At 44.1% G+C, this 24012-nt stretch overlaps 5 protein-coding genes across 5 annotated transcripts; 2 read left to right on the top strand and 3 right to left on the bottom strand.

Annotated features, from left to right (window-relative positions):
• The first annotated feature begins 20 nt into the window (after positions 1-20).
• LOC9648585 (protein DETOXIFICATION 17) lies at positions 21-2342 on the top strand. Its single transcript, XM_002984826.2, has 8 exons — positions 21-125; positions 174-368; positions 765-1309; positions 1367-1453; positions 1515-1571; positions 1630-1868; positions 1948-2066; positions 2131-2342. Exons 1-8 carry the CDS (start codon positions 27-29, stop codon positions 2266-2268), a joined length of 1479 nt encoding a protein of 492 aa, XP_002984872.2. The 5' UTR covers positions 21-26; the 3' UTR covers positions 2269-2342.
• LOC9645108 (187-kDa microtubule-associated protein AIR9) lies at positions 2308-10546 on the bottom strand. Its single transcript, XM_024689864.1, has 37 exons — positions 10359-10546; positions 8972-10293; positions 8845-8916; positions 8713-8778; positions 8593-8664; positions 8468-8533; positions 8344-8406; positions 8232-8297; positions 8067-8166; positions 7917-8018; positions 7633-7859; positions 7473-7587; positions 7303-7423; positions 7062-7237; positions 6866-7001; positions 6711-6811; positions 6602-6649; positions 6374-6552; positions 6202-6319; positions 6022-6149; positions 5798-5966; positions 5631-5749; positions 5407-5575; positions 5273-5357; positions 5149-5222; positions 4977-5096; positions 4742-4919; positions 4565-4686; positions 4305-4512; positions 4177-4250; positions 3982-4120; positions 3753-3931; positions 3544-3699; positions 3354-3485; positions 3247-3305; positions 3015-3191; positions 2308-2676 (listed from the first exon to the last, which is right to left on the bottom strand). Exons 2-37 carry the CDS (start codon positions 10256-10258, stop codon positions 2506-2508), a joined length of 5574 nt encoding a protein of 1857 aa, XP_024545632.1. The 5' UTR covers positions 10259-10293; positions 10359-10546; the 3' UTR covers positions 2308-2505.
• Positions 10547-11524: 978 nt separating this feature from the next.
• LOC9645107 (protein NEDD1) lies at positions 11525-14539 on the top strand. Its single transcript, XM_002984825.2, has 12 exons — positions 11525-11712; positions 11771-11874; positions 11937-12197; positions 12326-12430; positions 12486-12551; positions 12600-12824; positions 12875-13354; positions 13412-13828; positions 13891-14064; positions 14117-14229; positions 14281-14378; positions 14438-14539. Exons 1-10 carry the CDS (start codon positions 11547-11549, stop codon positions 14222-14224), a joined length of 2106 nt encoding a protein of 701 aa, XP_002984871.1. The 5' UTR covers positions 11525-11546; the 3' UTR covers positions 14225-14229; positions 14281-14378; positions 14438-14539.
• LOC9645106 lies at positions 14479-16118 on the bottom strand. The gene is made up of 2 exons (XM_024689952.1): positions 15045-16118; positions 14479-14903 (listed from the first exon to the last, which is right to left on the bottom strand). Exons 1-2 carry the CDS (start codon positions 15649-15651, stop codon positions 14485-14487), a joined length of 1026 nt encoding a protein of 341 aa, XP_024545720.1. The 5' UTR covers positions 15652-16118; the 3' UTR covers positions 14479-14484.
• A 1758-nt stretch (positions 16119-17876) lies between these two features.
• LOC9645105 lies at positions 17877-19368 on the bottom strand. Its single transcript, XM_002984724.2, has 2 exons — positions 18327-19368; positions 17877-18200 (listed from the first exon to the last, which is right to left on the bottom strand). The coding sequence occupies exons 1-2, from the start codon at positions 19293-19295 to the stop codon at positions 17955-17957; spliced, it is 1215 nt and encodes a 404-aa protein (XP_002984770.2). The 5' UTR covers positions 19296-19368; the 3' UTR covers positions 17877-17954.
• Between the last annotated feature and the right edge of the window lie 4644 nt (positions 19369-24012).

Genomic DNA, 24012 nt, shown 5'->3' with positions numbered 1-24012 from the left:
CTAGGGTTTGTCTTTGAAAATCCTCCATGGCGCTGGAGGATTTGCGCCGCCCTCTCGCCAATGCGGCCGGCGAGCGATCGCAAGAACAGCAGCAGGCCGATCACGCATGCTCCAGGGGCGTCCAGGTATCGATTGATCGGTTTCTTTCATCTCAGGATTGAGGATCTTCGCAGGCTGGGCCATGGATGGACAATGTGAACGAGATGAAGCGCGTGTGTGGCCTCTCGGCGCCGAATATGGCTGTGAATCTCTTCGACATGGGGATTGTGCTTGTTTCGCTGCTTTTTGTGGGGCGAATTGGCGAGTTGGAGCTCGCTGGAGCATCGCTTGCCATCACCATGGCTAACAGCCTTGGATATTTTGTCCTGGTAAGGATTTCCATATCACTTCTTTTGTTCTTTCCTATCCTAGCTAGCTCGTTTGTTTTGTTCTTGAGGTTTAGCTCTTTCATTCTTCTTTGCTCTTCTATTTTGCCCAGCTCATTCATTCTTTGCGTTGAAAGCTTTTTTTTTCCTGGATGTGTTCTCGAAAGCTTGTTCTATATTTTTGGTTTTCTTCGAACTTAAAGCTTCTGATTCTATCCTAGCTATTGTTTTGGTATTGAGATCTAGCTCTTCCATTCATTCTTCTTCGCTCATTCATTCTTTCGCACAGCTTTTGTTTACGTGTTTTTCCTGACTGTGCTCTTGAAGTTTTTCCACTGTTTTATACATCTGGTGTTCCTCGAACTTAAAAGCTCTGATGCAAACTTCAGGTACGTGCAGATGGGAATGGCTGGAGCGCTCGAGACACTGTGCGGGCAAGCTTACGGAGCCAAGGCATATCACATGCTAGGCATTTATCTCCAACAGGCTGTGGCACTCTCGATCATCCTCTGCATACCGTTGTCGACCCTCTTCATTTTCACTAGAAGGATTTTGCTGCTCCTGGGACAGGATCCTGCCATGTCTGCTAAAGCCAAGGATTTCATCGTGTGGCTGATTCCCAGCCTCTTTGCCAACGCGTTTGTCCAGCCTCTGCTCAAGTTCTTACAGACACAAGGTGTGGTCATTCCTTCGGCTATTTTCTCCGCGGTTTCGTTCGGTGCTCACATCCTGCTGTCGTGGTTATTCATACACAAGTTCCACGTCGGGTTTCACAGTGTGGCCATCTCCACCAGCATTTCTTTCTGGATAAAGGCCGCTCTACTAGCGCTGTACGTCTGCTGTAGCAAGGTCTGCAAGCACACTTGGAGAGGCTTGTCCACTTGTGTGTGCACAAACGTGAATCACTTCCTCAAGCTTTCACTGGTCTCGGCTTTCATGGTTTGGTATGGCAATTTTTCCTTTCTCTTGCACTCGAGTTAACACTGTATCATTTCTTACAGCTTGGAATACTGGACTTTTGAGATGCTGGTCCTCTTGGCTGGGCTTCTTCCAAATCCACAGATAGAGGTCTCAACACTATCAATATGGTGAGGTAAACGGCGACCGTCCGATACACAGCCATTCTCAGATGTGCATTGATTCCTGCAGCAACTCCATGGCGACGTTCAACTACATGATCACTCTTGGACTGAGCTTAGGCGTAAGGTACGTAAGTCTACTTCAGTGAGTGCTACATGACATGGTCATGGTATTATCCTTGCAGCATCCGTGTTTCCAACGAGCTGGGAGCAAGGAACCCCTCCGCAGCAAAGCTGGCGGTGTTCGTCGTCCTCGTGCTCGCCACCGCCGAAGTCTTCATCGCGGCAGCGTTCCTGCTCATGGTTCACAAGAGCTGGGGGTGGGTCTTCACAAACGAGTCGGAAGTTGTGGACAACCTCACTTCCATCACTCCGTTTCTGGCACTCTGGATACTCATTGATGGCACGCAGTGCGTACTTCAAGGTGGGGAAACAAAAGCATTCCCTCCTTTATTTTCTCCCTTTTTTTTACTGGCAGACTAGACTTGTCGTTGCCTGTACAGGTGTGGTGCGTGGATGCGGTCGCCAAAACCTGGGCGCTATCATCAACTTGGCAGCCTTTTACCTCTGCGGCCTTCCAGTGGGAGTGCTTTTGGGATTCACCTTCAAGTTTAAAACCAAGGTTTGATGGCGCTTCTATCGCTTTCTCGTGTAGTAACTATGAATTGTCTTGCGTTAAATCTCAGGGGCTCTTGGCTGGGACAACAGTGGGATTCTTCCTCCAGCTCGTGCTCTACCTCATTCTTATACTTCGCATGGACTGGAGAAGGCAGGCTGTGAGCGTCAGCCAAACTTTGGACACCAGGTCTTTAACTCTCAAGTGACAGAGATCTCTGTTATCATCTTTATTACCATCTGGAAGGTAAAGAAAGAAATCTTAACGCAAAGTTTATCATCTCATCACCTTTACATATACAAATGCTAGTTTTCAGCCCTCCTGGTTTCTCCACCTCCATCAAATCTTAATTACAGTCTAGCTAGTAGACCAAGCAAAATATTTGTAAAACCTCTCCTCTCTTCTCTCTAGTCACAAACCTTTAGTGCTGCTGCCTCCCATGGCTTTACATCTTGAGAAGTAGATTTAGTGGAGTGCTGTTGTATCTCTGCGCTAGGCCCCTAATCGTGAGCGCGATCACGTCTCTGATATGCCTCGTCCGGACCATGAGATCCACTTCGTTCTCGCTGTCAATCACAGTCTTGAGACGATGTTGATCGTTCCGGAAGAGCTCCACCTAAATCAAAAGAAAGGAGACAATGATTTAGAGCAGCATTGACAAGTCCACACGACGAGACAAACACACACTATTATCTGCAACATGGATGAACACACACACAAAGGATATGGAAAAGCAAAAGAGAAACACACACACGAACACACAAAACTAGCAAGGAAAAGTTGCGACTTGCATGGAAAAAGCAAAGCAAAGCAAAGTGAAAACAAAGAGAATACACACCCACTCACAGAGAAACAAAACTAGCATGGACATCGAAAAGCAAAACAAAGAGAATCACACACAAAGAAAGAAAAAGCACAGAGAAACACGAAGGACTATAAAAGATTGCAACTTACATGGAAAGGTGGGGCATATGTGCCTCGAATTTCCGTGTACGGGAACGACGTTTTGGAGCCCGGCTTGATCACTTTTATTCTCTTGCGATTGATATCAAGGATGCGTCTCTCTAGGCTGCCCAGTGCCTGCTGCTGTTGTGGCCCACTAGCGGGCGATCGATCCCTGTCCCGGAGAACCTGGAAATTTTTGCCGTGTCAGGAATATATTTGTATCACTAACGCAAATGCTCACCTCAAACTTGACTGCTCCAAGCTCGAGCTTTTGCTTCACTTCTTTCGCAACTTCCGGTTCTGAAATGCAAGAGGTTGCCTCAGCAGCAAAAGAAACACAACACTTACCAACTTCTATAGGATCAGTTGAAGCCGAGGTGGGGTTGCCTTCTACGCCGTCCTCCCGGACTGGAGTATAAATAGCCACCAATCTGTATCCAACATCGTCCACATTTGCTTCATACATGCGCCCGGTCTCTCCTGATCATAAAGAGCAAAGAGTGTGAGCTGCTGGAGCGCTATAAACTTGCCAATGTACCTGGAATGGGAATGAGATCCGGACTACCAGCCATTGCTCTAAACCATTGAATGGAGCTCTTTCCTTCTCGGCCGCCGACGTATATGCCCCTAACAGCATATAAGTTTGTGTGAAAGCCACGGCCTTCTATCTCCAACTTATCAATACGAGGAAAGGCTGGACAATTAGAAGGTTGGTTACATGAAAGGAAAAAGAAACTGCAGTAAAACCTGGTTGCACGGCTGGTGTTGTACTAGAAATTGGATCAGTGGAACGCCCAAAGACGTCGTATATCACGCATTCGCAACATAACAAATATCCAATATCCTCCAGCCTCACTTTATAGGTGCACGAGCGTTGCTGGGAAATCGGTTCGAAATCGGCTGAGCCAGGCTCAGTCGAGCGCGACCTGCGTCACCATTTTGTCAGCATCGTTTCCAGTATTTGAAATGGCCTTACCATTGATACTTGATTTCCTTTTTGTACTTGTCCCACACCCGCTGTTGTGTCTCTCCCTTTGGCATAACTTCCAAAGCAGTTAGAACTTCTCCCTCGATCACTTTCCCAGAAAGGACGAATTTTTGCACACGAGGAAGCTCTGGAAGAAAGAACTTATTGTAATGGTGGCGGCCAGTGAAGAAGCATCATATGTACCTGGATATATGACCTTGCTGGGCTCGGAAACAACGAGATCTCCCACGACTCCATCATCCCGAACAGGAGTATAGCTTGGAAATACATTGAAGTTAGTCTCAGATTCGAAAATAAAATAGACGTAGTACCCAAATATAATGCGGTATGTGTAATCCTCTTCAGATGCAACGTAAGTCTTCGATGTCGCCCCTTCAATCAAAGTGGTGGTGCCATTACCACTTTCTCTATACCAGCTCAGCTGGCTTTCCCCTTCTCTACCACCATGATAATATGCGTCCCCGACAAACATATCAAGCGAGACCTCCTTGAGAGTTACATCACGAACCGATGGTTCCGCTATAGAGGAAAGGTAAGATATTGCTCGGATATGAGTCAAGCTGCAGCTTACCTGGGATAACTGGCTGTTTACTGTATGCAATGACGGGCTTTCCTTGCTTTCCATCCTGACGAACTGGTGTCCATTCAAGTACCAAATACGCATCGACATCTTCCAGCTCCGGAGTATATGACCTGGAAAGGCATTCGAATCAGAACGACGAGCGAGAATTAAAAATCAAGAGCTTACAGTGAGCTACAGACGAACTCAGCATCAATGGGCAGAATTGAGTCTCGAACTTTGGTAGAAGTACGGTACCACATGTAATGGCTCTCTCCTTCTTGGCCACCAAAGTAGGTCCGCGTCGGGACAAGTTCTACGTCTTCATGGCAGTCTGGGATGACCAGAGCTTTTCCTTCCGGTTCCGCTGCATTCAAAAAGTTGTATCAGAACACGCCGTTCCTGTGAACAATTTGAGACCAACCATCCTGTACTACTTCTGACGTTACAGCATATGCCTCCCCAACAATCCCATCACTCCTCACGGGAATAAAGACTACTTTGATGCGAGCGCCAACATCCTCATAAGTCAATTTTAAACTCTCTGAAAATGAAAATGCAGCTCAGTTTTTGCTAAAACTTTTACAATATAATACCTGAATTGCCCAGATATTTTTGTTCTCCAGACGAGTTTCGCCTCCACCATTCGAGTTCACATGGTCCCTTATCGCTGTTAAAAAGATGTTATTTCAATCAACTTTCAAAGACCGGCACTCTTACCCTCCATTGTATACTGCGTTGACGAAGAGATGTTCTCCTTCCACGGGACTGCCGAAAATCTCAAGTACTGTGCAGCTTGGTGGACCTGGACGGAACCAGTTGAAATAACGAGAACAACGAAATGGTACACGCACCTGGTAGAACAGGACCAAGAAGCTGAGAGACAGAGATAGGTCCTCTTACACCATCTTCCCGCACTGGTTCGCAGGAGCAACAAACCAGACCATGGACATCTTCAAGTTTTAGAGTATATGTAACGTCTGTAGCTCCTCTAATTTCTCTTTGAGTACCATCAGGACTTGTCTGTAATTCACAAGCAGCTTTACTTCCAACTCCCTCCAGAGACAAGCTAACTTACCACAAACCATTGGATATTTGACAAGCCTTCCTTACCACCCCAATATTTCTTTTCTATCTTCAATTCAGCACCCTCCACGGGTTCTCCTACTATCTGGAACGTAAGAAGCTTGGGAGAACCTGATAATGCAACAGTTATTTCTGCTACGTGTGCAAACCGAAGCATACCGGGGCTTATGGGTTCCGGAATCATTGTAACAACCCTTTCGCCGATGGCACCGTCGTCACGAATAGGTAGACAATGAAAAGAAATGTACTTGTTGACTGCATCCTCAGTGACCGGATATTGCAGACTCCCACTAGCTTCAGCTATTAGAGAACCGGTAGCATTCTTAGACTGTCACAAACAGCTTCAGTAAGCTTCAAACTTGACCATTTTGTACACAGCATACCTCGTGAAGATACCAATTGTGCTGACTAGCACCTTCGTAACCTCCAACATATCCGTAAGAGGCCGTCAAAGTTTCTCCCTCCAAAAGCTCTCCAGTTATGGTTAGGAAGCTTAAGCTCGGGGCCAACACTGTCACGACGTAAGCGTTAAGGAAAACAGAAAATAGACTCCACAGGCTTACTTTCGACTCGTGCGTCAGAAACCACGTAGACAGAATCACCGCTTTCACCATCCGAACGTACAGGCGTATACTCGGCTGCTAGATAGTGTCCTACAGCTCCCAAAGGTATTCTGAATGCCTGCCACGATTACCGGTTTAATGAAGAAGTGCTACAGTATGTCACAAACAATACTTTAGCAATCTTAGACGTGCTGATGGGCTCTAGATTCTGCGTGTTGTGTGGAGTGTCCGTCTTGAACCATTGTACACGACTAGCTCCTTCAGTGCCACCTATAAAAATACCGCTGACAACGATCTTGCTTCCCTCTCGCATGTCCCCCACAAGTCTCAATTGAAGGATTCTAGGAGGAGCTGTGTAGGAGGTGTCAGTAAAATTTGGCAGCAGTAAACAAGAGCTTACCAAGTAAAATTTTGTCGCTAGTTGCAGAGGCAGGGACACCACATGCTCCTAGGTGAAAACAAGTTTTAGTCAAAAGAAAAAACACGGAACTCTCTCTGTAAAAAAATACCTGCTATATTAGCTGGAGTGTAGACAAACTTCATACGCAATCCGACGTCCTCCTCTGTCAGGAGGTACTCGGAAGAACCTTTCGAAACAAGAGTAAAATCCCTGTGAAGGTACGTGCCATCAGTTATACAGAGAACATTTGTCCAATAAGCTTACCCTGAATCTTGTTCTTCGCGGAACCACTCAAACTTACTTGATCCTTCCTTTCCACCAAAGTATTTTCCAGTACCACGAATTGTATTTCCTTCCACGAACTCACCAGTAATACGTACGTTTGCCACAGATGGAGAGGCTGGTATACACAACGTGACAATAGTTACGTGCTTAAAGCTAAAATCATCGTATGTTTTACCTGCGTCAATCACTGGCGTCATAGCATATTGTGACTCGCCTTTCGTGCCTTCTTCTGTAACGGGCGTATACATGAACAATAGATGAGCTCCGACATCATCCAAAACGAGTCTATACTCGTAATCTTCAGCTCCAACAATAGCTACGGGGCTATTGTTTTCAGTCTTTCTGAGCCAGCTGCATTTTACGAGACATCATAAACCACTAGAATGGAAACTTGAACCAAAAAAAAATATCTATACCTTACAACGCCACTGCCGGGAGTACCTCCGCACCAGGCAACTTCAGCAGAGCCTACCATGCTGTTCCCCTCTAAAGGCTCACCATCCACCTGGATACTTAGTACTTTGGGACAGCCAGTGCCTGCGGAAAGAGATTCAATAATCAACGCAGCTGAAAGCTAACAGAGTACCAGGAGAAACAGCAAAAGAAAAGGCAGAAACGGGAGGAAATTGTTGGTCTCCAAGGTAAGGTGTACAATCCACTTTGAGGCAATAACCAACATCTTCGTGTTTAGGCCAGTAGATCTAAACCAGAGATATGCACATTAATACTAAACGAAACAAGCATACCTTGTTAGTAGCACCTTCAATAGGTTCAAAATTCACGGGAGTTTGTTCTCCAATAAACCATTGGTAAAGCAGCGTAAGATCACCCTCCCCGTCGTCTAGCCGTCCAAAGACAAATTCGCAGTGGCAAGGATCCTCTTCGAAAGGACGATCAATAAAAGCTTTTCGAAGAGTGAAGCCGTGTGGCAAATTGTCCTTCCATTGGGATATCAGAAACTCCGTTGTTGATTCTGAAAAACATTACTCATAAAATGAATGGAGAAGTCCATGGAAAGGAAAAAACATACCAGCAGCCTCTTCAGGACTACAAAGTTCCCATCCATCCCGAATACAAAGTGCAGTGCTAGCGGGGTACAAAAGAGAAACCTCCCGCTCCTCAGCAGACAGATCTAAAGCAAAAAATGTAAGAAAATATTATTCCGAAATGATAGTCCAACCTCTGTCGTTAAACTTTTTCAGTGTTGGTCCAACGAGAAGAATTGAAGCTGCCTCCAAGTGCGGTACCTCCAAGATCGGGTTTTCTTCCAGCCTTAGGTGCTATCAAAGCATTGTGCAAGAATTTTCAAAAAATGAAAAACTAAAAACGAGGAATAAAGCCCAACCTCAAGCGCTGGCAGGTGAGGAAAGCCTTTTAACGTAGAAATTTTATTTTTGCTAGCGGCGAGAACCTGCCATGTGAATTTTCAGAAGCTGTACATTGTCAACAAAAAATACCTGTAGCCGTGGCTGGGTGGCCATTGCTAGGGACTTCAGTCTGTTTTGGGCGACGGACAGGAACTATGAGAGAACAAACGACAAGTTAAGTCTGCAAGACAGGACTCTGTGAATAAGAATGCACCTCCAAGTTTGGTAGCTGAGGCAATCCACTTAGTGATGTGATTTGATTTCCGGCAAGGTACAGTTGCTGATCATAGATACTTCGTTTGGCAAAAGAATAGTGACAATATAGGAAATCAAAAGTACCTGAAGTGCTTTACAGTTTGCTAGCGGTTCGAAGCCGCCGCCCTTGAACTCATTGAAACTAAGGTCCAAAACCTGCAACAGACAAGTAAAGAAGAGACGCACTTTGGTTGTTAAATTCACCTTGACACGCTTCAAAATCTCAATGCCGTCCATGTTTGACAGTTTGTTGTCTCTGAGATAGACGAACTGTAAATACAAGAATTAGTGAGCCACTTTCATAAACACGCCTTACACCTCTATACCTGTACCGACCTCAAGCTTTGGCGTGAGATGGACGAGGTTGCAGTCCAGACTTCGCAGCTTTTGGCCTCTGAGATCAAGCCTCTGGAAACAATAGCCGTCAGAGAAATCAAGTTGCAATCCTTAGAATGGCACATACCACGTCATCTCCTGCCTTCACATCGACCGGTGGCAAAGTGATCAAACGAGTGTCCCTGGCTTCGGGCGTTAAGGATTTCCTTCTTGCCGCCAACTTATCAGAAGATAGCGTTTTCTCCGATGACATAGACCTTGATGATATTGTAGGACTCTCAAACGCTCTTGGAGATCTCTTTGTGGCAGCCATAGGACCAGACTTCTTCTGAAGGCTGCTGGGACTGCCATTGGCAACCTGGCCTCTTGATGCGGAAAAAGAGCTGCTTCCACTTTTCGAGGACGGGCTGCAGAGTTTAGCGCTCGCTCTTACGGAAGGACCAGGAGACTTTGGACCAGGCGCGCCTGGAGAGTTTAGCACCGATGGACTGCTACGCCTGAGGTAATCGTTGGGCTTTGAGACGGAACCTGGCGAATGTAGGGACAGACTTGTGACCCGACTAGGAGTAGTCGGCTTCGAGCTACTAATTCTCGACGAGGATGATGACGAGTTTGCCCATCTCTTGAGCTCTGCTGCCGACGGTGCCGAAGACCGTGCCGATAACGCAGGCAAAGACTGCCTCCGTGTAGAACCGAATGACGTCCCAGTCGACCGTGACAAGCTAGCACCTGGACTGATCGAACTTCTCCTGCTGCTCACGCTCGACGGAGTCACTGGCGGTGTATCAACTCCCGGAGTACGTTTCTTCAAAGCCGGGGCTTTGGGCGTTGTCGTCATTGAAGACGCCGAAGCCTTGGCCGCGGCAGAAGCCCTGGGAGTGACTGGAGCACTGATGCTACCGTTGGACTTGCTCGAAGTGTGAAACCCATTCCCATTTCCATTTCCATTCGCCTCTGCCTCTTGTTGTCTTCTAGCAATCGCTGCCGGTGACGACGACTTGAGAAATGGCCGCACTGGTGTGGTAGATCCAGGTGACGAAGCTGGAGACTTCTTCATCGTGCCACTGGATGTTCTAGCCAGAGATCTCCCACCGTTGCTAGATCCCGAACCCCTGCCCAACGATGGCCCTTTCTTAACCTTGCCACTAACCTCTGCCTTGCTCTCCGCTGGAATCTCTTCATCGGCCGGAGCTTCGCTGGCAATATCTGGATGATCCTCATCGTCATGCTTTCCATTCGGCAAATCGTCCGGATCTGCTACTGTTACTCGCAAAGACGAGCCGCCGGGAGGAGAAATCTCTCCACTTTCCAGGCTCGTCCCATCCAGCATTGGACCTGCATTGTCGCCCGAGTAGATTTCCAAGGGAGGATCAGAGAGCTCCGGCCTGTATTCCTCAAGCTTCGCCGCCTCCATCGATCCTAGGGCAGCCAAATCCGCCTTGTTTTCCCCTGCACACGCAGATCCAAGCTCTAGAATTGAGATATCGCAGATAATCTCGCGCCGCGCAACTTACCGATCGATCGATGATATTCACGGCGCCATGGCGCTGCTCCCTAGCGATGGCGCGCCTCGCGATGCCGCTCCTCCGCCATCACTCCGCCTCAAATCTCGTGAGAAGATCGCTAGGGTCTCGATCGGAGGTAGCTCAAGCACAGACAGAGAGAGAAATGGAGCTCCAGAAACTCTTTCCATGAAAAAGTGAAAAAAAAAAAAAAAAAAAAGGAAAATGCTGCCGTGGTAAAACTCGGCGGGAATGTGAACGGGGACCCTTCACCCCTCACTGATGACTTGCCAGCAAACCCATTGGCACGCTCCGGCCGCCGTCACCAGTGACGGCTCGCCTTCACGCCCCGCGCGTTGACGGAGGCCAGCAAGATAATGACAATAATTCACAATAATTCTGCCCCTCACTACTCATGTTTGGTATCTTTTACTTTCACCCTCACGTTGTTTTTAGTTCTGCCTCTCAAAACAACCGCGGCATATTCTCCCAGCGATGCGCCTCTAGTCAAACGTCCTTGACTATAACACTTGACCAGCTACAAATCCTCCCCCCAGCTGCCCCAATTTATCCAGTCCATCCACTCCACGGGGATGCTTACAAATCCAACGGTCCACCAACCACTGCATATCCACAATCGACCAAGAGATTGGGGCAGTGGGCCACCACTTGGGTGGCCTGTCCCCAACAACGCTCTCTGGGCCCAATTTGCCAACATTAGCATATTCGTGCCATGTGAGAGAACGTTACTGTGTGGGTTTTTTATAAAGGCCTGGCCAAAACTTTTGGGACTATAGCTACATTGGGCTGGTCTTCGCTGGCTAGATGATTTCACAATTTGTATTTGTATTAAAGGTTTAAATCAAACAGTTTTTACGTTTGTGGTAAAGTTTCACCCCTGTAAAAAGTATAAGTGCTAGCATGCGCTGTGCGTGCTCAAGGAAAGGCACGCCACAAATTGCTTGTGTTGCTGGGGACGACTTTGGACGGACGCCACAAGATCTTCTAAGCTTAGATGTCTTTCATACAAATACCGTACATATGGTCGCGGCAATGGAGGAGGGAGACGGTACATCACCGTCGGGAATTTCTTTTCGCGCGCACCAAAGATCGATAGCGACGTGAAGTACTTTTCTTTTTCCCGCGCGATTATCCATTTGGTGGAATTTAGGGCGGAGGGCTAGGGTTTTGCGGAGCGTGATGGCGACGACCACGGCGGTGGCGGCGTTGCTGCTCGCCGCTAGCAGCGGTGAGATCGTCAATGCCTTCGACACGTCCACAGCTGCCGGCCAGGGTGATCCGTGCTTGTTCCAGTACTCGCCGGCACCAGATTCTCAGATAAACTCTGTGAAGTGGAATCACACCAGTAAGTGGGAGAGAGAAATGCCGCTCTTGATCGCCTACATTCTTGTGGTGTTTCGCAGATATGGTCCTGGCAAGCGCTGGAGACGACGGGAAAATCTCGCTGTGGACGCAGAAGCTCCAGTCTGTGGTGACAATTGCCAGCGATCCAGCTGAATCCGTAGAGGTAACTTTCTAGTTTCGATTAAAACATCTAGTCATGGTCGATTGCTCTTCTTTTTCCTCTAGGAATCTATACTGGCTATGAATTTCAGCACCAAGAGCTCTAGATATCTATGCTCTGGTGGAACAGCCAAGGTGGTTAGAATTTGGGACTTGCAACGAAAAAGGTGTATCAAGTGGCTCAAGGGGCACGCAGACACCATTACTTCCGTCATGTACAATTGCAAGGACGAGCATGTCGCTTCCGCCAGCGTCGCTGGGGACCTTATTCTACACAATTTGGCGTCCGGATCACGCATTGCGGAGCTCAAGGACCCGCACCGCCAGGTGAGAGTGAAAATCTTTTCATTTCCGGAGATATGCAGTTATTCATGAGTCCAAAGGCTTTGAGCTGCATATGGTATGATTTCTTTTGGCGGGAGATGATGAGCTTTGCTGAGTTAAGTTTCTTTCAGGTTCTTCGGGTACTGGAGTTTTCGCGACTGAGCAGGCATCTCTTAGTTACCTCTGGCGATGATGGCTCGGTTCACTTTTGGGAAACAACCGGTCGCAGCCCAAAGGTGATTGCTGTAGCTTTGTAAAATGTGTTCTTCTCATGCATGGATTTTGCGACAGATTTCCTGGATTAAGCAGCACCTTGCCCCAACAACAGGCGTGTGCTTTTCTCCACCAAATGATAAGGTCGCATTTACCTCTATTGACGCCATCTAAGCAATCTCTTCTGTGTAGGTAGTAGCGAGCGTTGGACTTGACAAGAAACTGTACATTTTCGACGTAGGGGTGAAAAGGCCAGTTCACTCCGTTGCTTGTGAAACACCCTACAGCTCAGCAGCATTTCGGGACGATGGTGTCATCTTAGCTGCTGGTACAAACGACGGCCGCGTTGTGTTTTATGACATTCGCGGTGGCAAACCTCAACCATCTATGGCACTACGTGCTTATGGTGCATCTAAGGTGGGTTAATTGGTGTCGAATTTTGTTACTGTAATTTCTTTTTCGTGCAGGCTGTCACGAGCTTAAGCTGGCAACGGTCCAACCCCATTCAAGTGAATGAAAAATCCTGGACAATGGAAATGGCACTGTTAGGACCTGGTCGGGATGACCCCGTCATAATGCCAGATCCTCTTCCTCCGAGCATTGGTCGTGGTCGTTCTAAAACTGAGGCGATGCCATTGAGAAACGCTGGGCGCTCGAGTTTAGGCTCCGAGGGAGCAATTCTAAGACCACCGACAGGTGAAGAAACACCGAGCAATTATTTGCTCACAAACGGAAATGTTTCCCGGTTGCAAATTTCACGGAACGATTTTATGAGAGACGACATGGAAGTGTTTTCACCCTTGGTGGACGTGCAGCCTATAATGCCATCAGCTACAAAGAACTGGGATACCGGTGCCAAAAATTATGAAGGAGATGGTTTCTTGAAGTATTCAATGGGAGCTTATAAACTCCCGTCCTTCGAAGATAGCAGCAGAGAAACATTCCAGGTACTATTTGGCTTTCTGAAGTTCATGTTTTTTAATGGGAACTTTATTCATTAACAGGACTCGTCTCTTGCTGCTACTCCTCCAGCGGTAAGAGAAACTCGTTCGCCGTCTGTGACACCGCCAGAGGCATGGGGAGGTGATGTGATTGCCGACAGGGGATCGCTTCGATTGCACTCAACATCCAGATTTGCTTCGGGGACAACTAGTGCAAGTGCAGCTTTATCCGGACATGTTCGGGTGGATGCGCGTACCGTTTCAGCCACTCGTTCTCCCGTTAAGCTCTCTCCAGCCGAGCAAAAAGCTGTCAATCCTGAATCATATGCACCACCGGAGAGGAGCCTCTCCTGGGACACTACTGCTCTTGCAGAGCAGTTGTTACTGGCTAACCGGAGAGGCTTGACAGAAGAGCAACCAGGGACTGATGAGATCAGGGAGAACGGAATGGATCTACGGCACGACTTCACAGCGTCAACTGTAAGGACTTTATAACTGCAAGAAACGAAACTTACTGATTATTTATGTGTGGTTTTGAACAGACGCAACCCCAAGCTTCTTATAAGCGCTCTCCACAGCAGCCAGCACCTCCGGCCTTTGGGCTTCAACTTGTTCAGCGAGCTCTCGAAGAAAGTCTTAGTGGAGTTCATAAGTCTATTCATGAAGATGTACACAACTTGCACCTGGAGCTTCTTCGGCAGTTTCATATTCAACAGGTGCTGTTTTGTTTTGTTGTGGTTGGTTGCTCTTGACACGTACCTATTGCAGAGTGAGATGAATGTATTGATGAACAAAGTTTTAACGAAGCAAAACGAGCTCATGGACGAAATTAAGACACTTCGAAGGGAAAATCAGCAACTTCTTCAGTATTTATAGCATAGGTAAATTGGTGGACTTTATACTTCACGGAATGATTCGTTTTTCTATTGCAGGAAAGCTGGACTTCTAGAACGGATTTGTACATTCCCACTTCTCTGCCATTCTTATTGATATCCACCGTTCTGGCACAGATCTAGGGGTCTGCGCTCTGGTAAATAAACCTCCTCCATTTTCCTATGAAGACAAACTAATCGCTTTTGAATTGTCCAGTCTCTGCTCTTTCGATTCTTGGTTGCCTCATCAAAGGATTGAAGGCTTCATAGTTTCTGTGCTACCATTTTCACCGCATCTGCGAGAGCCACCAATGCACGGGTAAGTAGTGCAGTGTCTTTACTTTTCTTCTTGGTCTCGGTAGTCGTCGTGTCCGGGCTTCTGTCACTTTTTTCTAACACCTTCATGAAGCAGTCAATGAACTCCTTGGAGCCGTCCTTGCTACTAGCATGTACAAAATTGTCGAACACCACCGGGTTCTCCGCGAAGACCGAAGCTGGCTGTTGCTGCTGCTGCTGCTGCTGGTGATGGTCCATTACTAGCCTCCTGGCCCTCTTCCTGCCGCTGGTGTCCGAGTCGATGGAATTCACATCAGCTTCATCGCTGCCCTCCTTGTCCTTGTGCTGCACCAAAGGTACGACGAGAGGAGGCTGAGTGTTCTCCCGTTGCTGCTGCTGCTGCAACACTAGCTGGCTCTGCTGCTGTTGATGGTGCTGTTGCTGATGGCATAGATTTGTTTCAGGGGGAGGAGGATGGCAAATACCTTCCGAGGGAGAGATCCCCGGCGACGGTGGCATCAGCTTCATGTAGCCGTTCTTCTGCATGCGGTCGATCTCCTTCTTCTCCTCCTTCTCGCTCTGGATGGCGTGCAAGCTGTAGAAGACAATCTCGTCCATCTGCGGCGGCAGGTTCGCATCCTTCCTCTCCTTGTTGGTCATGTCCTTGAAGTAGTTCTTGGCCGCGCCGCCTATCATGCATTGCCAGTCCCGCACTGCCTTGTAGTCCTTCATCATGTTCTCCCACTTGTCCTGGCACTGGCTCCCCGTTCGTCCCATGTCTTTGGCCTCCATATGTGCTGCTACGATCCTCCATCTCTCCGCTGCCGGTAGCTTCACACCCCGCTTGTACATCTGACACCACTCTCGCTCCTTCCGCTTTGCGTCGATCAGAGTCAGCATCTCAGGAACTGTCCAGGGAGCGCTCCGGCTCCTCTTTTTTATTGGATTCCGTCCGCCAGCCGAGTGAAGTGACGATGATCTCGGTGCCGCTGGAGCTGCTGCTGCCACCGCCGCTTGCACCGCTTGAGCTGCCGTGGGTGGCGGCGCTGGGCTCAGAGTGTTTCCGGCGGCGGTGGTGGTGGTGGTGGTGGTAGTGGTGGTGGTGGCTTCCCCCGCCTGTGTGGGATCAGAGGTCGTTTCACCATTGTCGTCCATCGTAGCGATTGCATGAATTCCTGGAAGAGATTGGGGTGGGAGGAGAAGACGAAGAACAGGGAGAACACGTAGCGAAGGAGTAGAAGAAGGAAAGAGGAGGTTGGATTGGATTTGCCTGCTATCTCTCTCTCTCTCTCTCTCAGTAACTGATGCTCGTCATCCGGATGTGCAAAGAAGATATCTTTTTTCTTCCAGGAGAGAGGCCGCGAGGAAGATCAAGAGGGGGAGAAAGAGGAGAAGAAGATAGAGGCGGTGGAGGAGGAAGAGAAGGGCGTTGGGAATGCGAGGCGTTTGCTCCTCCAGCATTTGGGGAAGCCAGCAATTTGGAGTAGCAATAAAAAAAACTGGAATAACTGCCTTGTTTGCCACGTTGCATGTCAGCCGGCATGTTGATGTGGCGGTTTCTAGCCCTAATTAGGGCAGTGCATATATTCTTTAGATTATATAAAAAGTTGGTGAACTAAATTTCATTCTACATTGTAGATTCTAAGATAACACAGTGACCTTAATTGTTTGTGTGACTTCCAACTCTTCTTCGCTTCACATTATCATGACCTTCTTAGACCATTTCATGCTTCCACTCTCATTCGACACCTTTAAACTTTGATTGCCGGTGAGAAGCATTTCCGAGTCATCACCTTTGTTATAAGAACTGGGGTTCTAGTTGGATTGTAGCCAATGGTTTTTATAGATCCACTTCTAATATTATAGAACTATACAGAAGTGTGCTTCGATCTATAGTCCACGGATTACTCCAAATCTTCTCATGGTCACAAGCTTCAGGGGTCCGATTGTACCAGTTCTCCTCCCCACGATGTATAAAATAGAAGTGAATGACCGATCCAGAACCTGTTTAGAAGCGCATGATTGGAGTAAATTTCTGGCTCTCAGTAAATGACATAGTGGCCAGGCTGCTCCGACGCTCTTGTTCATCCAGGTTTACACTTAGCACCGCATTGCGACGATATTCAAATGCCATTTGTGGACTCTCGTGAAAGATTGGCTGTTTAACACTGTCAAGGAAGGAAATAAAAAACAGAAAGCTGAAAAATCCACAAGAACGCAAACAGTAGTATCCACCAGCTATGTTGGACCAATCCGACGAACAGCACTAAAGCTCCAATAAAACCAAAATTTTACCTTCTAATGCGAAGAACTAGAAGTTTTAGGGTTTACAACACGATCGACTTTATTTTAAAGGCTGATTAATAGCAATTGGTTTACTATGAAACTGATAATAAAAATTGGAGAAAAAGAAATTAGATATACTAAAGGACCAGGTTTCTAACTGAAATGTATCTTCATGGTTTTATAACTTCCGTAACTGTGTTATATAAGTTAGTTCTATATGACCTGTATTTTCAAACCTAAGACCAACAATATAATTATATTTAACGGCTAGCTTTATATTTTGTTTTTTATTCTTTGTATATTTGGTTTATAGGTAAAATATGAGATTTTTTTGTTTTTTATATATTTTGTTTATTTTTTCTAGATTTTAATATAAATTAAATTAACATATTATTATTTACTTTTTAAATATGATGGTTATATTATCTACTTTTGTCTATTTTTTATTTATATTTAATAGAACTACATTAGCATATTTACCAAATGAAGCAACTCAAGAGTGTATATTTATTGGTAGCCGAGCTACACCCCCACCTCAAAATTATTGCAAAGTTACAAATCGTGTCAAAAACGCATTTTTTAATAATAATTGGAAAAATGGACAATATAGTCATTCTTATAAGGGAATTAATGTTACTATTGTAGTACATAGATCCTCTACTGGTTTGGGTGGTTTTCAACAAGAAATCGAACAAGCTTTTAATTGGATATATAATGTCTGTTTGCATTCAAGAACATCAAAGGGTGGTTATGTTATATTACATGATGGAAGCTTATCTGTTAATGTTTCAGTGGACTGAGAAAAATAGTAATATTTTCTGTTGTGTTTTTATTAATTATAATCAATTACTAAATGTTTTTGTTTTTTGCTTGCCAAATCCAACATTCTCAATCAAAACCATTAATTTACTATACACATCTAAGAAAGCAAATCAGGTCTTGGAGATCAGATCCGCTTGGGTTAAGAAAAATGCAATCTACTATGCCTGTGAAGAGCAACACTCCCTTGTAATTCACCAAAGATCCTTCCTTCTTGAGGTCCAGAGCCAGCTCTTTCCAGGATATATGTTGGAATATGTGGTCGGTAGTATAGATTTAATTGAATCAATAAGGTTGTATTGTTCTATTTTCCGTAAGAAGCATCCCCCTTATTTAACACAAATATTCCATTTTCAGGTGACAGTGGAGAATACACCATCAGTAACTACAAAGTCATGCCGAAACTCAAATGCCTCGCTGCTCCACTCGGCCACTCGGAACAGCCGATTTCTTCCCACAAACCACAGCAGATGCATCTCCACCTCCAACTGGAGCTTGAATTGGAGCGGAAACCTTGATCTCATGCTCGGGTGGAGATGCCACATGACGTCGGGAAAGCTTTCCACTTTGATTCCTGTGCTTCCTCCTGGAAATGGGGCCTGGAAACAAAGAAGAGTTCCATCGATCCATCAAAAGATCCTAGGAAAGGGAAAAAAACGAAAGAGACCCTCCATGCAATGCAAAGAGAGAGAGAGAAGAGAGATGGTTGGCTATGGAGGACGAACCTTGAGAGACTTGGTAGATAAGCTCAATCCAGAGTGTGGCTTGTTCGCATTGTACCTCACCCCATTGTGGCTCCATCGCAAGAGCCTCCACTCAAACACCGCGGTGTTCCCAGACCCCAATTCATCCTCCACGCCCCCCCAATCCCCAGCACTGATCATCTCCCTCTCCGTGGATTCCTCGAATTCCACCCCCCAGCTCCTCTCGCCACTGATCGTCACGGGCCCAAATCCAACCTGAGCGCCAACCTTGTTAGCACTGCTCCTCGTCCTCGTGCTCCCGCTGCTAGATCCACCGCCGCGATCGCTCCTGGGCGTGTAGAGCGGGATCGCAACGGCGCTGGGATCGCCCAGCAGTGGCTCGACCAAGAATCTTATCCGGCAGGGGTAAAACCCCAGCGCGGCCTCGTTCTTGAGCACGTCCATCAAGAGCACGCCCACCGAGAGGGTCTTGATCCGGAGCTCCACATCCACGTTGGCGGGCGTGATGCGGACGCTGGGCTCGATCGCCAGTGAGATTGCCACGCGCTGCTCGCGGACTTTGTGCTGGATCGCGGCCGGGATCGCGATGCGTACCTGGGGGGAGCTGGGGTTCCTGCTGTCGAGCTGGATGCAATGGCACGGCCGCCACGATGATCCGTCGCCATCGCCGGCGATGCGGTAGAGTGGATGCCCGGCATTACGATCGTCCGAGGAGGATAGTGGCGGAGCCGTGTAGTCGATCTGGGGAATGGAAGTAGGGAAGAGGAGAGAGGAGGGGGAGGATCCAGCGGAGGAAGAATCGATGACTAATCTCTTGGTCTTGATCTTGGGCAGGACGAAGAGGGATGGATCGCTGGGGTCTTGAACGTAGAAGTGTTCTTCTAGGATTTGCTTGGCTATGGCGAGCTCTGATGGATCTTCCTCCCATACCTCGGCATCGCCTAGCTTCACGTCCTTGCCGGATCTACATAGCTCCCGGAGCTCCTCCATGGGGAATTCTCGAGATCTCCACACCAAAAAAACAGAATATCCTTATAATTTTTATATATTTTTGTAAAATATAGCATTTAAGAATATACTCGAACATTTTGACTTGGGAAACTTCGCGGCAATCGAAAACATCGTCTACCATTGTGAGCTGTGCCAGTTTTGCTATGATTGAGTTATATGTGACTTAAGTTTTCACTTGTCATGGTTTAACCAGGATTGACAAGCCTTCTGAAGCCAAATGCCGGTGTCTTCACAATCGCTGGAGATGCCACTAAAAGGAAAATCCACATCAAAGTCGCCACCGGTCCTGGAAGGATAAATTGACATGCACCAGGATATGTTTGTGGAGTTACTTGGATTTGAACTCTCAAGAAGATGGGCCAACCGCATTCTTTCTCAAAACTATGCTGCACAGAATTTCACGCTCCCCAGCTGGAAAGATCTGCCGAATTTTGGGCTTGCAATCACATTCCTAGATAAATAGCTTCACGAGAGATGATCATCCAAAGCTCGCAACCACCATCCAAGACGTCCTCACGACTAGAAGGAAAGCCGAGCAGCGGCTGTTTTAGGTAGGCCAGTCTATATTTATACCGAAGGTTTCTCAAATTGTCTCTAGGGATATGGCGCATGTGGAGATGTGGAAGGATGATGGTAGAGATCCACGAGTTGTGACCATAACGAGCTGAGTCCTAGAAATCGATCCTCCATGGTTGTCCCACAGCTCCAAAGGTAATAGTAGTGCACTGATCTTGCCAGCAAGTGCAGACCCAATCTCTTAAGTCAGGATGCAGCTATACTATTGCTTCGATGGAGCAAGCCAAAGTTTGAACCTATGGACATGAAATGAGACATGAGTGGCTCTATAGAGATCTACATTGTCGAGTCCATTTCAAGCATAAGTTGGGTCCATCAGGAGCTTGCACCAGCCTTGATCAGATCGACCACAGGGATGCCTTTAATCTATGATGGACCTGTTTAATCTATCAGACTTAGGACTTAAATTTGTAGGGTGAAGTTTTGCATTTTGCAATGCAATTTTATTTTGGAAGGGTGAATTTATTATATAAGATAAAAATTAACTTACACTTCCCAATATATAGATATTTATATATCAAAAACTCTTTGAGTACAATTAATTCAATCACACAAAATTCTTCTTTCTTTCTCTTGATGCCATGCATCATAAGCATGTCCTTAATTAATTTTGTTGTAATCATCATCACCATGAACATCAAATCATTTACAGTTTCAATTTTTAGAGAGTAAACTCAATACTATTCAAATCCAAGGACATTTAATTTTAAATATCCCAAAACCTTTAACCGATTGGAAAAAATGTGCACTTTTATATTTCCTTTTATATTTGAACCTTTATGGATTGTTTCTCAAGTCATTTTCTATGATTATAGATATCAAAAAAAAAAATTCACAGTTCCATCAAATTAAGATATATATTTATTATGGAAATATCATCTTTGCATATTTGCCAAGAGACTAGCCTATTTTTTGTTGGCAAATTACTTTGCATAACAATTACAAACTTTATGAGTTCTCTTTTACATTTTTCATAATCGATAAAAGCATTGTAATGATTTAGTAAAATATCTAGCCATGCATTGAACATGCTTATATTCTTTCCCATTTTAGTCAATATATTAACATATGGTTTTTAAACATACTTCTTGCTTAAATGTAAGCAAGAATTGAAGTTATTATTTCTTTTGCTCTCTAAAATAGGAGTATAATAAAAAACATGCTTATGTTGTTCCCTTCTAGCTTTACAAATTTCATAAATCCATCTTTAGTAGCCTCTACAAAATTACTCAATTGTTTCACACCAAGAGTTTCTTTCAGAAATTTTTGATTAATACCTAACAATGCTAGCAATATCCACAATTTCAACTTGAAAGTTTTTTTCAAGATATTTAATTCCAAAAGTATAGCAGTTACCATATGGATAGCAAATTGCACTGTATAATTTCTCAAAAGATGGTATATCTTCATAAAAGAAAATTGAAATTTTGTAAGAAGAATTAGCATTATGATGATCATTTTCTCTAAGACTTCCCCATATTGTAACCAATGTACATCATGAATTTACTTAATATAGATATATTCATGGCATCTTCTCAAAGCTTAAAAGCTATAACTCTTTTTCCAAAAGCATATAACCATTTATAAATTTGATTGCATAGCTTTTCAATAACCATAAGCTCAAGAAATGCATGCACAGCTTCAATAACTATTAAACTTTATCTATAAACTAAACAATGCACTCCAAGCAAATGTCAAATATATTGTTTCAATCTTACTATTTGATTAAATTATTCTCCAACCATAATAGAAGCTCCATTAATTCCAATAGCAACACATTTTCCCTTCTTAAGGTTCATATTTTTTAAAACCTTCTTGGTGGCTTTATATTTACTTATAATAATAGAATTTTCAGTTACTATCAATTTTAGAAATAAAATTTTATTCAAACTTTGTTCTTTTTTTGCATATGAAAAGAGATGTATATGATAAGATAAGCTTCCAAAATTCTATTAGTACTATCATTCACTATAATATAAAAGCAAGGACTAACTTAAATGTCTTAGGAAAAGTCTTTAATTTTTATATATTTTACAAACTCTTTTCCACTCATAGTATTTACAGAAGTTTCATATTTTGTGGTGCTTAGCATATGGGGCATTCCCATAAACCTGCTAAATTTATATAAAGATTCATAGCTTTTTAATGGTAATCCTTTTTCCACAATGAAGTACATGTGTTGCATTAAGGAAATCAATCTATTCTTATACTGATCCTCTTGAGTAGCAACACACTTAGGGATAGATAGCTATTTTTTTTTCTTTGCTTCCCAAATAAACATAACTTGTTGATATTATTCAGAACTATTATGTTCTTTAAAAACTGGTTTTTGAAAACTCAAAGAATCTTCTTTACTAAAATGATTATCCTTTCTAGCATATACACATGTTATATATTTTATCCTCTACTTGCCTTTCATAAAATACACCCAAAGAAACTTAAATTTCCATCAGTTTTGAATATTTTATTTTTCTTCTTATTAGTTGAAGTATTAGTTTTTTCTTCTATCTTCATCCTTTAATATAATTTCAAGTCCTTCACCAAAGAGGAATCATAAATCTCTTGCATTACCATATTTTGCTAATTTATCTTCCTTTTCTCCCTCCCATTAGCAATAGCAAAGAATGCTTCAATCCCATGTTATTTCTGTCACTGACTTTATTGATTATATTGTTAATAATATTCAATAGAATATTATCTATATTGCAATATACAAATTTGTTTTGTTCTGCAAGTGGCAACATTAAAATATTTTTATACTTTATTAGTGCAAGGTGAAAATTGAACATGTCCTTCAAGTAACAAAGTAAATTAAAAACTAGTCTCCAAATGCAAGGTAAATATATTTTTGCAGGGCTTTATAAGGTGCAAATTTAAGGGCATATTTATGATGTATGGCATCAAAAGAAGGAAAGAAGGATTTTATGTGATTGAATCAATTGTATTAAAAGTGTTTTTCATATATAAATATTTATATATTGGGAAGTATAAGTTAATTTTTATCTTGCATAATATTGTAATATTCACCCTTCCCATCAAGAAGGAAAAAAACAATTGCTCTACAAAATGCAAAAAATAACTACCTTGCAAATTTAATGTTTGCTGCCCTCATTAAGTTTCTTGCATTTTCAATTATTATGCTAAGGTACTTTCTAGGATCTCCACAACAAACCTCTTGCTAAATTTCACTTATAACCTTTAAATTAATACCAAAACTTAAAGAGCATGTTATTATATCTCAAGTGTGGGAAAATTAGAGATTTGCATGTGGTTATAATCAATGTTTTCACTGATGATCTAGCAATATCCAAATGCCACTGGCATAAAGAATTGTAAGAATTTCCAGGAACAAAAAAAAAAAACAAACAACATAATGAAAACTATGTAAGCAGAGAAGGTTTATGGGCATGTTGTTGGAAATGTAATTGCCACCAAAATTTCTTCAAATGGAAGTTCTTGCAAATCTTTTTGGTTTTTACTTTTGTAATCAATCAAATTTATTAGAATAAGCATTCATAGTAAAATAACTTTTCATCCAAAGAAAATTTATTTGAGTTAGATTTAGTGTGTTAAATTGATGTGATGAATAGACATGATACTATTAGCAAAAATAAATCAGGATTAGAAGAGGATGCATCATGAAACATTATAATCCGTGTTTGGGCGTATAATTCATCTCTAGATCACTATGTAATTTTGTTTTTTAATGGATTTATTTGAGAAATTGATCTCTTGGACAGTAGCAATTGACTTTGCATGGTCATTTTTGACACATGTAACTTTTGAAAACTTTATGTCACCCTCGAATCATCAAATCATCCCCTCATCAGATTGGGGACTGTGGATGACAATTACTATTAAAAAGTTTAATAATATATATTATTTAAAATAGACAAATTTAATTTTTAGTCAACTATGCCTTAGTAGTGGGTATATAATCCCCAAACCATAAACCTAGATTCTTGTAAGTAGGATTTACTGCCCAATTTATGAATCTTCCTGGAACAAATGCCATCTGACTCGACACAGCTCGACCGGCTATGCCCTGATCTTTGTAACGGTATGCCCAAGAGCCAGCAGCTTCTGGACATTGCCATGGTGATCCTGCCCTACGTACGGG

Source organism: Selaginella moellendorffii, unplaced genomic scaffold (assembly GCF_000143415.4).
Source record: "Selaginella moellendorffii unplaced genomic scaffold, v1.0 SELMOscaffold_64, whole genome shotgun sequence".
NCBI lineage: Eukaryota > Viridiplantae > Streptophyta > Lycopodiopsida > Selaginellales > Selaginellaceae > Selaginella > Selaginella moellendorffii.
Note: the sequence above shows the minus strand (reverse complement) of the source record. Positions and strands in the feature narration are given on the sequence as shown.

Bases quoted from the DNA above. Each gene is read 5' to 3' on its own strand.
- LOC9648585 (XM_002984826.2), top strand. From the start codon at position 27: ATGGCGCTGGAGGATTTGCGCCGCCCTCTCGCCAATGCGGCCGGCGAG. The intron at 1,310-1,366 runs GTATGGCAATTT...CATTTCTTACAG, and splicing joins GTCTCGGCTTTCATGGTTTG to CTTGGAATACTGGACTTTTG. The intron at 1,572-1,629 runs GTACGTAAGTCT...TTATCCTTGCAG, and splicing joins GGACTGAGCTTAGGCGTAAG to CATCCGTGTTTCCAACGAGC.
- LOC9645108 (XM_024689864.1), bottom strand. From the start codon at position 10,258: ATGGAGGCGGCGAAGCTTGAGGAATACAGGCCGGAGCTCTCTGATCCT. The intron at 3,486-3,543 runs GTACATTGGCAA...CTTTATGATCAG, and splicing joins GGATCTCATTCCCATTCCAG to GAGAGACCGGGCGCATGTAT. The intron at 2,677-3,014 runs GTAAGTTGCAAT...CTTTTGATTTAG, and splicing joins CATATGCCCCACCTTTCCAT to GTGGAGCTCTTCCGGAACGA.
- LOC9645107 (XM_002984825.2), top strand. From the start codon at position 11,547: ATGGCGACGACCACGGCGGTGGCGGCGTTGCTGCTCGCCGCTAGCAGC. The intron at 11,713-11,770 runs GTAAGTGGGAGA...GGTGTTTCGCAG, and splicing joins TGTGAAGTGGAATCACACCA to ATATGGTCCTGGCAAGCGCT. The intron at 12,431-12,485 runs GTGATTGCTGTA...ATTTTGCGACAG, and splicing joins CAACCGGTCGCAGCCCAAAG to ATTTCCTGGATTAAGCAGCA.
- LOC9645106 (XM_024689952.1), bottom strand. From the start codon at position 15,651: ATGGACGACAATGGTGAAACGACCTCTGATCCCACACAGGCGGGGGAA. The intron at 14,904-15,044 runs GCATGCAGAAGA...AGAGCCAGCTAG, and splicing joins GGAGAAGAAGGAGATCGACC to TGTTGCAGCAGCAGCAGCAA.
- LOC9645105 (XM_002984724.2), bottom strand. From the start codon at position 19,295: ATGGAGGAGCTCCGGGAGCTATGTAGATCCGGCAAGGACGTGAAGCTA. The intron at 18,201-18,326 runs GTTCGTCCTCCA...CTTTGTTTCCAG, and splicing joins TATCTACCAAGTCTCTCAAG to GCCCCATTTCCAGGAGGAAG.